Source organism: Balaenoptera acutorostrata, chromosome 3 (assembly GCF_949987535.1).
Source record: "Balaenoptera acutorostrata chromosome 3, mBalAcu1.1, whole genome shotgun sequence".
NCBI lineage: Eukaryota > Metazoa > Chordata > Mammalia > Artiodactyla > Balaenopteridae > Balaenoptera > Balaenoptera acutorostrata.
The window spans coordinates 37,027,832-37,042,924 of NC_080066.1; the positions used below are offsets into that span (position 1 = coordinate 37,027,832).

At 46.2% G+C, this 15,093-nt stretch overlaps 1 protein-coding gene across 8 annotated transcripts in view; it reads left to right on the plus strand.

The window, feature by feature from the left end:
* Nucleotides 1–15,093, plus strand: part of CPEB1 (cytoplasmic polyadenylation element binding protein 1) — a 96,667-nt gene that overhangs the window by 79,579 nt on the left and 1,995 nt on the right. For 6 of the 8 annotated variants that reach the window (XM_057544568.1, XM_057544569.1, XM_057544565.1 and 3 more), the window contains 8 exons: nt 2,833–3,059; nt 4,806–5,058; nt 7,414–7,527; nt 7,844–7,948; nt 8,827–8,963; nt 11,935–12,133; nt 13,433–13,527; nt 14,127–14,207. In XM_057544568.1, the coding sequence (XP_057400551.1) occupies nt 2,833–3,059; nt 4,806–5,058; nt 7,414–7,527; nt 7,844–7,948; nt 8,827–8,963; nt 11,935–12,133; nt 13,433–13,527; nt 14,127–14,207 (1,211 nt within the window). The remainder of the gene's footprint in view (nt 1–2,832; nt 3,060–4,805; nt 5,059–7,413; nt 7,528–7,843; nt 7,949–8,826; nt 8,964–11,934; nt 12,134–13,432; nt 13,528–14,126; nt 14,208–15,093) is intronic. The other 2 variants (XM_007194275.2, XM_028162009.2) reach the window with 1 other exon arrangement.

Genomic DNA, 15,093 nt, shown 5'->3' on the forward strand with positions numbered 1-15,093 from the left:
TTCTCCCAGCCTTATCTACCTCAGGGTCATTCTTTTTGTTCTTCTTACCAATTCCCTAGTCCTTACCCTTTTCTGAAGACCTCAATATGTGTTTTTTTGTTTGTTTTAACCCCAGGCCCGCTTGTCACTGTGGGTCCCTTTAACGTCCATGTGAATGACCTATCCAGTGTTTTAGCCTCCATGCAGTCCACCTCAACCACCTGTGGTCACACACCCTGGACCGCACCGTCCTCAGGACTTCGGTCTTCACTGTTCCCCGCTTCCTGTTTCTCCTGTCTGCCCCTGCCCTCCTCTGGTAGCTGTCAGCACATGGCCGTTGCTGCTTCTCCATTTGTTTCCGGCATCTTGACTCTCTCCTGTCTTTCACCTGTAGTGCATGACCCCTTCTTCATCTCTGTTGCTGGTACCATCAACCCTGTTGTCTCATTTCCTCCTTCACACCCTCTTTGGGAAAAACCCACAGCCCTGTATGGGTGCAGTGTCCATCCAGGTTCCCGACGCTGCTGGAGAGAGTCGCCCAAGTCTGATTTAATACTCAGTCCCAGTCGGGCACTGGGTACCAGCACTGTCCTCGCCAGTGTCCCTGCTCAGCCTCCTTGGCTGTCCCCATGGCAGCTCCCCAGTATCTCCCACTTACCTTCAGGATAAAATCTAAACACCCTAATTTGGTTTTCGAAGCTCTCTATGGTGTGATTGTTGCCTCATCATTCACCACCCTAACCTTGTTTCTGTAAAATGTGAAGAAAGATGAGGCCCTCTTAGGGCAATGGTACCACTTTTAAGACCAATACATGTGATATGTTAGTTTTCACAGTGGTTTTTTTTTTTTTTTTTGCCACGTCTTGCAGCACCAAGTAGGAGCCTGGAATAAATCTTCACACCTCCTGCCCTCTCAGGGCGTGAATTCCAGGGGCTTGGGCTCGGTGTTTCATTGAGGTCGGGGTTTGTCAGGAGTATTTGAGAAATTTGACAAAGTATTTCTGATGGGTGTCAGAATCCAAGCGTTGAGGGACACTTAGTTTCAGCATGTGGTTAAGTGCCTGTGCTTGGGAAACTGCTTTGAAAGTCCTAGTTTTAAAAGAATGTTTCCTTAAGAAAGGAAGTCATAAACTAAGTAATAAACTCCTTGCTGAAGATGGTAAAGCTCCCCCCTCCCCAACACACATACATGTTAGACTGGCTAGATTTAAAAAACCAACCCTACTGAGTGTTGGCCAGCATGTGGAGGGACTGAAATTCATCAGTGTTGGTGGGAGGGTAAACTGGTACATCTACTTTGGAGAACAGTAGGACAGTTTCTTTAAAAATCAAGGATAAATAAACACAATAAAACAAACACATCCACACTATTCCCTGCATTTAAAAAAAAAAAAAAGAGTTGATACACCTACCTTATTTTGAGCTGAGAGGGAAGTGGTTGGCCAACGGAGAGCAGGTTGGTCTGATCTTGCACATACCCTCCGTCATGAATACCCTGAAAGAATGCTTTCACTTTGATTTCATGCTTGGAGAGGTTTATTCCTGCCTCAGGAGGCTCACCACAGCCCCAGCCAGACATTCAGGCTGACTTTCAGGCTGACTTGGACCCTGAAAGAAAACCAGCTCTGGTGACCTGTGTCTCACTCAGGTACTAGTGAGTAATTGTGAGGTAGAGCCAGTCACAGCCACCATTTATTGAGCACTTTCATATGTAAACGCATTATTTTGGTTTCACCTCACAGCCTTTTTGAGGGGGATGTTTTCCCCTTTCTCCAGCTGAAAAGACAAAATCAGATTAATATGGCTTCTTTCTTACCTAGCTTTGGTGCCACCATAGCTCCATGGCCAAAGCCCTCTTCCACCCCCTCCTCATGGATAAAAGGGTGTTTTGCTTTGCTTTGGATTTCTTATTTCCCCAAGGCCAAGTGTGGGAAAATGCTGCTCTCCCCTGCTGTCCACTTTACCTCCCTTATCTTTCCTGGCCTCTGCTTCACTCTTTTTTGATGTTTAATATTTAAATATTGTGCACTGGGTACTGCTGTGCTGAGCACTTTCCATCTGCTGTCTTGATTGTTGAACCCTCCTGACAATGCTAGGAAATAGTTGGTATTCCACCCAAGATGCCATGAGAAAATGGAGACTCAGAGAGCTTCCCAGAGCACGCAGCCATATAAAGGTGCGTCAGACCCAGGGTTTCACCCCAAGACAGTCGTAAGCCAGAGCCGGCTTAACCACAGCGTCACTCTGCTTCCATCCTAAATGTCTGAAGTCCAGGGGTGCATAGAAGAGAATCTGCATGTGCTAGAATTTTGCATAAAGGGCTCTCCTAGATGGGGTGGCACGCTCATGCGCTACCAGACTTCCGGGGTGTGCCATAAAGTTCTGTATCTCAGCTCTGTGGTGTTAGAAAGGTGGGGGTTCCTCGGATAAACACAGGAAGGGAGGCGTATGCTTCGGGCTCCCTCGTTGTGCTGAAGGCGTCGCCTATGGCAACACGGGCATGTGTGTCCAGACATGAAAGCAGTTGTGACCAGGGTCCCCAGTGGCACAGGTTCCCAGATGCTGGCGCTGACCCGTAAGCCTGGGTGGCAGAGAGCAGGAGTTTTGCTGCCTCTGTTGCAGCAGGAACTTGGGTCTTCAGAATGCCATCCTGTCCCTTCTGCTCATGGACCCCGGGTGTCTGTCTGCTCGTTACACTCTTAACTGCGGCTCTGTCATGCTTTCGGTGGTCATGGCTTGGTCCATCTTGCTGGGTGGCTGTGGGAGGAAAGGCAAGGGCTCTTGGCTGGAAAGAAAACTAAGAGGTCATGAGACTTCCTTTTTATTTCTTCCGTTTTTTTTCTCTCTTCCTAGTATTGAGCATGCTCCACAATCCATTGGGCAGTGTCCTGGGGAAACCCCCCTTGAGCTTCCTGCCTCTGGACCCCCTTGGATCTGACTTGGTGGACAAGTTTCCAGCACCCTCCGTTAGAGGATCCCGCCTGGACACCCGGCCCATCCTGGACTCCCGTTCTAGCAGCCCCTCTGACTCAGACACCAGTGGCTTCAGCTCTGGATCAGATCATCTCTCAGATTTGATTGTATGTAACTTGCTGCAGAGTGAGGTGGGGAGAGCACGTGAGCTGGAGGTGGGATGCAAGTCCACTAGAATGCAGGCTGCGAGGTGGCATGATGGGAGGTATGGAGACATGTATAGAACTTTGCATCCTCGACAGAATAGAGGGTGCCTCATATACCCATTATACCCATTGAGCAGTACATTTCAGGACCTGAGCTGAGGGACTCTACAGGTTACTCCAAGAGCTGTTGGGAAAGTTAGTTTCAAAAGTAAATATGGGAGTCCTGGCAGTGTTCTGTTTCTTGACCTCCATGGGTGTTTTCTTAGCCTTTAAACAATATCATTTATATACCTTTATGTATGATACCTCAAATATTTTAACTGATGATTTTAAGAATCACAAGTTAGTAATCAGTGGGGCTAGGGTTTTAATCCAGATCTGACTCCAGCTCTTTTTCAGAGGCCATGACGAATCCATGAAATAATGTCTCAGAGTTAGTCTTTGCATCTCCTGCTCTGCGTCTACAGCCACGTGTGACACGTGTGGCACTCGTGCTAAAGGGAGTTGGAAAGTGGATTACGATAGATGAGGAATAGGGGATATTAGAAGTAAATATATAGGAATGGCAGGGATAAATCATCCTAAAGTAAAATGCAATTTAAGGTGCCTTCTGAGCCTGCTTCTCTACTACCAAAGCCACTGAGCTGACTGTTCAATGAATATAATGGCTATTTTCCTTCCCCCTTCTCTTCAGTATCCATGACTGGCAATGCTGGTGGTTGCCACGTCCCATTCATAGCATGACCTCTTAGGGCCCACCTGGCCTCCTGCCAGTCTGTCCTAGGATATGAAAGCTGGCGTTGGTGTCCCCACTACTCCCTGGTTTTATCTGTTCAGGGTGTGTTTCCAGAAGGGTAACTACAAGCAGGGCTCCCTTTGATTCTCTGGGCTGCAGTTTATTCCCCTATAAAATGGGATTAGATGGGATGCTTATAATTCTTTTCATTACTTTATATGGGCCTCAGTCTTGGAAATTTGCCTCATAACCAGCTTTAATATTTTGGGATTTCGTTTAAAGAACTTTTCTCTGATTCCCACCCCAAAGGTTAATTGACGAAGGGGTATGAACAGACAACTCACAGAAGAGGAAATAGAGGCAGTATTTGAACTTACAGGAAATATTCTATTGAGTAATTATTTTAGTTTATTTTTTGATAATGTGGTATCATTTCTACCCACTTAAATTAGTAGAATTTAGAACCTTGACACAAGCTTGTTTTTTTAAGAAACTTGTGTTCTCATACATTTCTAATAGAACACAGAACCTTCATAGAAAGCATTTTGGCATTCTACGTCTAGGAATCTGACCAGAGAACACAGAAAATATGAAAAAGCTACATTCTATTTAAATGTTTTTTAAGTAAAGTTTAAAGTTTTTATTTATAGTCCTGAAAACTTGCAAAGTATCTAAATGTTTAACCGTAGGGGGAATAAGTCAGTGAAGTGTAGCTTGTTCCCTAAATAGAATATCATAAATTAATTAAAAATGGTTATGAAGACTGGTAACGTGGAGAAATAGACTGAACTGGGGAGAAAAGAATTTGTTTAAATTATGTTATAAGGACAGCTAATCTTAAGAACGCATAGGAAGAAAGTCTAAAAGAAAATATATCAAATATTGGTATTTTTCATAATTTCTATAGTGTGATTATTACTTTTATAACAACTGTCCTTTAAAAACCTATATCTTCCTTTTTTCTTCCCTAGTCAAGCCTCCGAATTTCTCCTCCCCTGCCCTTCCTGTCTCTGACGGGGGGTGGTCCCAGAGACCCTTTAAAGATGGGAGTTGGGTCCCGGCTGGACCAAGAACAAGCTGCTCTGGCTGCAGTCACGCCCTCCCCAACCAGCGCATCAAAGAGATGGCCAGGAGCTTCTGTGTGGCCGTCCTGGGACCTCCTTGAAGCTCCCAAAGACCCCTTCAGCATAGAGAGAGAGGCCAGGCTACACAGGCAAGCTGCAGGTGAGTGTGGCTGTGGGCCTGCTGGGGGCCTGGGGCCTCATTCTCGGGCAGTGAGTAAGTGACCTTAGTTCACAGACTGGGGAAACTGTCCACAAGAGGACTTGACTGCATGGTGAAGTCTGCTTCTGCACAGAGTGGTCTGTTCTGAGGAGTGAGTGCTAATGGGGACACACTCGGTAACTTTTTTGAGGCTGAGCAGAGAGGAACAATAGATAATCTGGCACACCGGGGTGTGCCTATTAGGGGTTGGATCCATCTCTGACTTCTGCTCTTCTGTGGGGATTGTGCACTGCTCTCGCTTTTGATTCTTTTCACAGGTGCATGTGTTCAAGAGAAACCCTGGAAATGGTGCCTAGAATTTTGTCTACCTCCCCCTTTCTAATTCAAAGACATGTCAGGCACAGCCCACGCTGGAGCTTTCTTCCCCAGGGCTTTCTGATTGGTATACACAGGGATGCACTGGGGGGTGGGTGGTCCATTTGTCAACCTCCAAGGTAAGGGATGTCCCCAGGTGTACTGGTCTGTCAGGAACCCTTAGATTCTGTCGTTTAAGTTACCTTAAATCCATTATTAAATCTGTTCTTCATCTTATACCAGTACTTGGAAGCAAATGAGCTGTATATGTCATTGTTTACTAGTGCTTCAGGGAGATGCTCACTGACCACTATTTTAAGGTTCTGGAGTTGATTAAATGAATGTTCAGTTTCTCCATTCCCTTTGTTTCCATAGGTTTCAATATGTCTGTCTTTCTACTCACAGAGCTAGACCTGATCTCATTCTCCCCAGCAGTGCTGCTGCCCTATTTTAATGGTTTCGGCAACCTGTGTTTGTACTTTCTCTGTTGCCATTGTTTTCCTATGAAATGACTTTACTCTGCTTTTGGATGAGGCCATTATATCGACTTCTGTTTTTGTTCACAAAATATTGCTGATGGTGCCTATTTTTTTGCTGTAGCAACACATTGGGCCTATGCCTTTTAGAGAATGGCCTTCTATGTTATTGTCCTGAATGAAAATGGTGGTTCATTTCATTAGCTATCTGCTCCATTGCTGGAGGAGGAGAGTAAAATAGGTGAGGACTAGCCCGTTCCCACTAAGGTCAGTCTCTGATCTGGAAGGGCACGACTGAGTGGGGACACGATTAAAGACTGATACGATAGAAGGCCCGGTAGTGTCTCTTTAGGTACCATAACGATAGCTTTGGAAATGATGGGGAATTGTTCTGACTTGGAACAGTTGTGACGTTCTTATCTTGTTGGGTTACTGGTGCTGGTTTTTATTGACAGTGTCGTAACTTCTGTGAGTGATGAGTTCAGGAAAACAGTATAATGTTCCTTATTTTAGCATTTGGGGAGAAGGTCCATTTGGATCAGTAAGCATTTAGGATGTTGTATGAAAAATTGTCCTGTTTACTTTCAAGTACAGGCATACCTTGTTTTATTGAGCTTCACTTTATTGCACTTCACAAATACTGCATTTAAAAAAAATTTTTATTTTATTTTGGAGTGTAGTTGATTAACAATGTTGTGTTAGTTTCAGGTGTACAGCAAAGTGATTCCGTTGTACATGTATCTATTCTTTTTCAAATTCTTTTCCCATTTAGGTTATTACAGAATATTGAGCAGAGTCTCCTGTGCTATACAGTAGGTCCTTGTTGGTTATCTATTTTAAATATAGCAATGTGTACTTGTCAATCCCAAACTCCCAATCTATTGATACTGCATTTTCTTTTTTTTATATACAAATTGGAGGTTTGTGGCAACCCTGTGTTGTCAGATGATGGTTAGCATTTTTTAGCCATAAAGTATTTTTAAATTAAGGTTGGTACATTGTTTTTTTAGACATAATGCTGTTGCACACTTAATAGACTACAGTATAGTGTAAATGTAACTTTTATATGCACTGGGAAACCAGAAGATTTGTGTGACTAGCTTTATTGCAATATTCATTTTATTGTGGTGATTTGGAACAAAACCCTGCAGTATCTCTGAGTTGTGCCTATAATTATAAATTTAAATTAATTAGTATTGTAAGCAATGACTAGATAAAACTGCTTTCTGGTTATAAGTATGAAAATAGCTTGAGTTGTGATCATTTTTACCCTACACATCTGGTTTGCTATTCCTCTCAGTTTTAGTTTAGACAGAACTAGTGAATTAGGGTTATCATACTGGGCTGACTGGTTTGGTGAGGTGTAAGGTTTCTTGCTTTTCAGGGTATAGTCATGGATGTTCTCCCAGGCAGCCAGACTAGGACTGTGGCCTCTCTCCTCCTTCCTGGATAAAAGTTCACCACAGAGAAGGGCAGTGACTTTGTTAATTATCTGACTCCTGTTTCTCTTTGTCTTCTGCCAAAGCTGTGAATGAAGCCACCTGTACCTGGAGTGGCCAGCTTCCTCCCCGGAACTACAAGAACCCCATCTACTCTTGCAAGGTGTTCCTAGGAGGTGTCCCTTGGGATATTACGGAAGGTGAGCTCTGAGACCTTCTGCTTCAAGTGTTGAAGGTGGGGCATGTCTTTCAAGAACAAGAAACTTGGACTTGAGGCCAAGAATTGAACCTCTGCCTGGGCACAGGGTATTACAGGAGCAACTGTGATGGGAAAGGTGCACTTCATAGACTACTACAGTGCTTCTGTGTCTGTTGCATACAGTTGTCACCTGAGACCAAAGGTCAATTCTGAGTTGTCTGTCAAGGAGGATGAGCCCAAGAGAATACTAGTGGCCCTGTGCCTTCCTGGGGAGGATTGTGTCTCAGTTTCTGCCATTCTTTTCCATCTCTTTGCAGCTGGATTGGTTAACACCTTCCGTGTTTTTGGCTCTTTGAGTGTGGAGTGGCCTGGTAAGGATGGCAAGCACCCCCGGTGTCCTCCCAAAGGTAATATGCCTAAAGGTAATAAAGACATGGTAGGAGCTTTTTTTCCCTCCCTAGTATGTAATTGCACTGAGGGATGCTGGGGTGTCACAGCTGCATGATGATAACGATGTTTGGGCACTCCACAGCACAGAACTTTCAGCTCTCGGCACTCCTTCTCAACCTCACACACCCTTCTGTTTCTTCTGAGCCAATGTTCCGTCTGTCCAAGCTCACACTGCAGTTGGAGCTGCCTGTGAAAACTGCCTTGTGCACTTCCCTCCAAATCTGAACCCCAGCCGTTCCTGACCTCTCAAACTGAGGCGTTTGAAAAGCTTTCCTTTACTTGCCTTTCCTTCCCAGTTACGCTGTTGCCTGACCTAATTCTGAGCTCCCTTTGGAGTTAGCAGGAATGAGGACCAAGCATCTGATTCCTCACTGGTCTGAAATGAGATCCCTTCCCTGTAGAAAGGAGCAGGTGCTATTTTCACTCTGCCCCATCTTCACTGAAAGTGCTCCGATGAACTGAACCAGTGGTCTAACTAGGCTTTTAAAGGAATACCTCCATCCCCTGGCCCCAGACCTGTCATCGCTCCTGCCCCCAGGAAAGCCAGGCTTGCTGACCTGAACATGTTTTGTGTTGCGGGATAAAGAGCTATGTGGTAATGATGGGATCCTCTGTCCTACTCTGCCAATCCCTTCCCTTACTAGGGTGGGAGATGGTGTGCTTCTCCCTCCGTTGGCCTGGTTGTCCAGCATAGCAAATGCTTCCATTCAACAAGACTTTCAGGAGTAGGACAAAAACTTATCTCACCCATAAGGCATCTTTCTCGGAAGAAACTCCCTGCCGCAAAACCAAGGCTGAGGAGTAGCCACCTGAGGGATGTTAATGCAATTTCTCCTTCCATTGGGAATAGGGTATGTATATCTGGTCTTCGAACTAGAGAAGTCTGTCCGGGCCTTGCTTCAGGCTTGCTCTCATGACCCGCTGAGCCCAGATGGCCTGAGTGAATATTACTTCAAGATGTCCAGCCGGAGGATGCGCTGCAAGGAGGTGAGTTGGCACAGAGTCCTTTCTGGATCGGGTGATTGGCATATGAGGCAGTGGATTTCATGGGGTGGGTGGATACACAGGCTGCAGACAAGTACCCCTACTGAGGCAAGAGGGCTGCTCTTCTTGCCCCACGGTGAATACAACAGAACACTCTCAGCTGCATTAACCGCACCCCCCCCCCTGCCACCTTTGGGCCGTAATGGTATGTATGTGCTTCTGCCCATGGAAATCAAATTACCTCCCAGATCTCCTTCTATTCTAGCCAATGCTTCTGTCCCAAACTTCTTGTCTTAGAAATGAAATTGAAATTAGCAGCTTTCTCTGCTTGGACTTAACTGAAAATCTACAGTTGTTTCTCTCTAGTCCTGCTCTCTGGCTGTGCCTTCTCACCTCCTAATCTGTGGTGGGTAGATCCCTCTTAAGCCCACACCTATCCATGGATGACTTCTTCACTGCCATTCAGGGCTTTGTTACTGTGTAGTTTCCTCCATCTGGTTCTCTCTCCTTAGGCTGTCTCTGGTATCAACCTTGTGTGCCCTCAGCATCGTGAGTCTCTAGCATAGAGCCATCCTGCCTGGGAGCCTCATGGCATATTCTTGGACCCTATCTCAGGCTTACTAAGTCAGTTTGGGTGGAGTTTAAGAATCTCCACTTTAACCAAGTTCCCCAGTGGTGCTAGTGGGTGGTGTTTGAGAACTGCTTGTCAAAGGAAGTTTCGAACTCAGGAATCAGTGTTATTTTTTAAAATTTGGTTCCAGAGTACATTACTTTTGTGATATTGGATGAGATATTTAATATCATGAAACTTCATTTCCTCATCTATAGAATGGAAAATTGAAATGCCTCTTTTAGTAAAAAGATTAGCAGTTGCCAGGGGTATGAGGGGTAGAGGGGATGAATAGGCGAAGCACAGAGGATTTTGAGGATGGTGAAGATACTCTCTGTGATACTGTAATGGTAGATACATGCCATTATACATTTGCCAAAAACCCATAGAGTTACAGTGGTAAAACAAACCCCAAGTGTGAACCCTAATGTAAACCATGGATTTTGGACAATACTGATGTGTCAGGGTAGGTTCCCTGATTGCAGCAGGTGTGCCAGTCCCGTGAGGGGTGTTGAGAGTGGGGGAGGCTGTTTGTGTGTGGAGGCGGCGGGGGGGTTATACAGGAACCCCAAATTTTCAGCTCAGTTTTGCTGTGAACTGGAAGCTGCTCTAGAAAGTAAAGTCTATTAAAATCTGTAGGGTAAGAGAGAAAATGCCTGTTTTATTGAGATGGTCACATTGGATTTAAAATAAATGATGCATGTGACAAAGCTGGCTCTTTGTTTTACGATGTTTCCTGGTGTTAGGTCACATTTTGTCCTCTGGCTGCGCACGGTGCCCCACAGCTGCCCTGCCTTCTTTCTTGCTGCGTGGAGCTCATGTAGTTATCCCAACTTACGATGCTCTAGGACTTAACAACATGCTCCTTCTTCCCTGTCCCCTGCTTTCACAGTGAGAGGCTGCCATTGCAGCACCACAGGCCCTCCCCCTCCCCCTCCTCAGTGCCCTGCAGACACCTTCCTGCTCCTACTCCCTCTTCATCACCGCACAGTGTTTGAATAGCTTTCTTTGATGCATGGACTGTAGGCTGCTCTGGTTCTCATATCTCTCTGACCCTCTATTTCCTTTGTGTTTCCCCCTCCACACCAGAGTAGTAGGTATTTGATTCCCCCCTCTGTTCTTCCCCATATCAGACAAGTTACTCACTTGTGTGGCTCTGCTCTTACCTTTAGACCCAGACTCACCTCTCTAGTCTCATGTCCTACTTGAGCCCCACCTTCCTGTGGGGCCTTTCTTTGGCATGTCCTATAATTATAAACTCTTACGTTTAAGAAAGCTTGGAAAGCGTGGTGGCCGTTGGGATGTGGACCAAGATTGTGATACTTTCCCATGGTAATGGAAAAAGCAAGATGGGCTTTTGCATCTTCCAATGAAATTGTCTCCCCCTGGTAACTTCTCCCAGGCTCTCTCATCTCAAGGTTACCTAGGTCTAGAACCCATCAGACCTGATTCTTCTTGTTTTCCCACCATGCCCAGGCAGTCTGAATTCTGCAGATTCTCCTGTTGAAGAATCTTCTTGATCTTGGCCTGTTCTTTGCCCAGTACCACCAGCCTTCTCCAGGTCTTCATCAGCTGTCCTGTGAACTACTGTTCTGCCTCCTTGCTGGTTTATGCCTCAGATCTCTTCCTGCTTTCAGACCTTTTTTTTTAAAAAAAAAAAAAGATCTTCACAGATTAATCTTCCAAAAACACTTACTGATCATCTGTCAACTCACTTCATTCTGGAGCCTTCTGCCTGCTATGCCAGATTTTGTTCTAGGCTCAGGATTTGGAAGCAGAGGACATGGTCAATTCCTGCCCTAGTGTCACTCTGCTCTGCAGAACCTCAGTGTTCTCCTGTGTGTGACTTTTCACACTACCTCTCTCCAGTTACTCCCACTGCTCCTGTCACAAGCCCTCTAATGAGTACATTGGGCCAGTAACCGTCTCATACAGATACCTGCAGCATCCCCACCCTCTGTCCTTCAAGCTCCTATCCTGTCGTTCTCTGTGAATCCTTCCTGTCCCAAGGACTCTAGACCATGCTGTCTGTTCATCAGTGTCCATGGTCCTTTGCTGGAACCACATGGTTGAAGGTTGTAACAGTGCTAGGTTCCTGGGTATGACAGTTTGGGACTATTTTGCATACTCTTCAGAATGAGTAGACTACTACTCTACCATTTTTTTCAAAAACCATTTTGGACTCATGGACTCAGTAAAATTCAAGTCTAGTTGTGTTGGGGTGAGGGTGGCTTGCTGAGTACCTGTGTGCCTGGGACTGTATGGGGCTCAGTTTAGCATCTCCAGAGCATGTGCCTCTCCATACGAGAGCATCTCTTTTTCTGGCTCCCTACCAGGGCTGATATACCTTTGGGTGGTTTTCAGGTACAAGTGATCCCCTGGGTCTTGGCCGACAGCAACTTTGTTCAGAGCCCATCTCAGAGACTTGACCCCAGCAGGACGGTATTTGTCGGTGCTCTGCACGGGATGCTCAATGCTGAGGCCCTGGCAGCCATTCTGAACGACCTATTTGGTGGTGTGGTGTATGCTGGGATTGACACAGATAAGCACAAGTATCCCATTGGTAAGTGTCCCACTTCTGTGTGGGAAAGCTGGGTGGCCCCTGGGATGTAGACCAAGATTGTGGTACTTCCCTATGGGAGTGGAGGGGGAGACCTGACTCAGACCTGCAGATCAGTATATACCAGCAGTATAGCATCTTTTTCTAGATAAGCCACCAGTACTGACCCCTCTGTACCCACCCCTCTCCCACCACTTCCCTTGAAGGGGAGAAAAATTGATAGGAGCACTATAGGAGGTGAAAATGAAACAGGAACTTTGGTTAGAAGCTCAGAGTTCACAGCCAAACCAGTCTGAGACAGACAACAGGTAATATTTCATTAAAAGGCCAGGACTTTCCTGAACTTGCTTGGTTTCCTTTGTTAAGAGGCCTTGAAAAGCAGCCTTATCTAGGGTCAGAGACCACGTGAGGCTGAAGGAAGACTCTGGGTGACTCAGCCAACAGAGTATGGTCATGGCCTATGCTGTCCTAGTGTAGGGGAGTCTGGGGGCCTAACCACTGGGTTTTGGTCAGCCCCACTGGGAAAGGAGGGCAGTTTCCCAGTCGTGGCAGAATAATCTCAGTGGTGGGGTTTGGAGGTGGAGCAGAGCCTCAACTTCCTGATCAACACATGGCTAACCCACCTTCCCACATGCTTCGTCTGCCCACCCACACAGAATCTGGTCAGGAAGGAGCATCGTGTGCCTTTCAGTGCCGTACTGCAGATTGAGAACAGGGACTTCAGAGGGTGCAGGGGCAGAGGCGGCACTTGGCAGGATGAGGCTGCTTCCGGCTCCCCTGCTAGGCTCTGGAGTACCTCCAGGCCAGGAGGGCCTTGACTGCTGGGCCTGCCTTCAAAGAAATGTTCTATCTGCATCTTGCTTTCCACTCTGAACCCTTGTAACCATGCCTGTGCATCTGCCTACACGGAGGAGTCTCTTCCCTCCCCCTTGTGGTCAGCAAGTCCTCCCCCCATTCCTGAGGGGGTTGTGCCGTCATGGTCTACAGCTACGCTGTCTGATACAGTGCCACCAGCTAAATGTGACTCTGAGTACTTGAAATGTGCCTAATGCCACATGTTGAAATGATAATATTTTGGATATATTGGGGTAAAGAAAATAAATTAATTAAAATTACATTTTTCTTCTTCATTCCACTACATTCATTAAATGCGTCTACTAGAAAACTTAAAATTACATAAGTAGACCACATTATATTTCTATTGGACAGCACAGCACTGATCTAGGAACAGGGTTTCCTGAGTGTTGACAAGTGGCGTTTGGGAGAATTTGGCTGGAAGGTAACTTTTCCTGTTTTTCCTAGGGTCTGGTCGCGTGACTTTCAATAACCAACGTAGTTACCTGAAGGCAGTCAGTGCTGCTTTTGTGGAGGTCAAAACCACCAAGTTCACCAAGAAGGTGAGTGGGCTGGTCTGTACCCTCACTCTGGGCCATCTGAGAGGGGTCTGGGCCAGCCACTACCCAGGGCAGGCCTGAGACGGAAGCTGTCCCTGTGCTGGATATGCTCAGGGGAATGAGCCAAGCTTCCGAGGACACACTTGAGGTTTGGATTTGGGAGGGGGCCTGGTCTTGGTCGACTCGGGGGGATGGGAGCTTGGGACTGTTGAGCCTCCTCAACATGTGGGGTGCCTTCCTGTGTGTTGTTATTTGGCCAGCTTTGTGAGGCAGCCTGACTTCTATTCTCCAGCCTGACCTGCATTTTCTGATTGCTTACTTGTTGCTGGATGATAGAGTGCCATGGTCCGGTTTGCCGTGAAGACCAGGCAGTAGTGTGTGTGGTCGCACACACTCTGTAGAGCCAGCCTGGCAGCTTCTGCAGTTTGGGCACCTGCCATCAAGGATCTCTGTACTCTCTGTCTATAGTTCTCTCTGGGCCCCCCTTAAAACAGGAAACCCCTGTATTCATATGGATGGCCCATAACGTGCCCTTCTCTTCTGGCCCATTTGGCCTCCTGGTGAGAAGCAGCCACTTCATTATCCTATTTTGCTTTGTGCAGGTTCAGATTGACCCCTACTTAGAAGATTCTCTGTGTCATATCTGCAGTTCTCAGCCTGGTCCTTTCTTCTGTCGAGATCAGGTGAGTCCCCTGGGCACTTGAGATGTTTATAAAATCCCCACCCTCAATTAAAGATTGTCATGTCTCGTTTGTCACATGGAATGTTGGAGTCCTCAGGTACCTCGCGGTTGTCTTAAGAGCATAGAAGAGGCAGCAGTAATGTTTGCTGATGGTCAGACCAGAGACACACTTGACCCAAAACTGTTGGGAAAGCTCGTTGAGTCTTGATACTTTGGCCTTCTCCTTGCCTGGGATGTTGGTTTTCAGTGTGGCACTATTGGTAATGGTGGTTTTTGAGGATGATAGGAACCTGCTGGGTGTGGTCAGCAGTACTTATGAGCCCAGGCACTGTTATTCTAAGTCTAAGGCCTTCTAGATTGATTTTCCCCTATACATAGAAGCTTGCTTTATTTACTTCCGAATCTCTGGACTGTTTTGATATTTGTACCTGGTTTGTACCCAGTTGTCAGAAGCAGGCAGAAAGCAGCATGGCAGTTTTTGTTGAATGTTTCTGGGTGGTGGAGCACAGATCTGGATGTATTTGGGCAGTGCTTCTCATAGTCTGTATATGCATCACCTAAGGATATTGTGTAAATGCGGATTCTGATTCAGTAGGTTTGGAGTGTGGCCTGAGATGCCTTGTTTCTGACAAGTTTCCAAGTAGTGCCAGTGTTGCTGGCAACAAGACAAGTTTGGGACGTGTTCGAATACTAGCAGTGCATCCGTAATTAGTTAATTTTGCAGTGGTGCTGTCACTCAGGTTTTGAGTCTCTGGGTAGACAGTAGTTAAACTGAGGCTGCAAAATGAGGATGTGAAGTAAGTTTGGGTTGCTGGGTAAAGCCTGAGAATAAGTATCTCTGAATAGCCTTTTCTAGCAGGCTTTTGTGTGTGTGTATCTTCCACAGA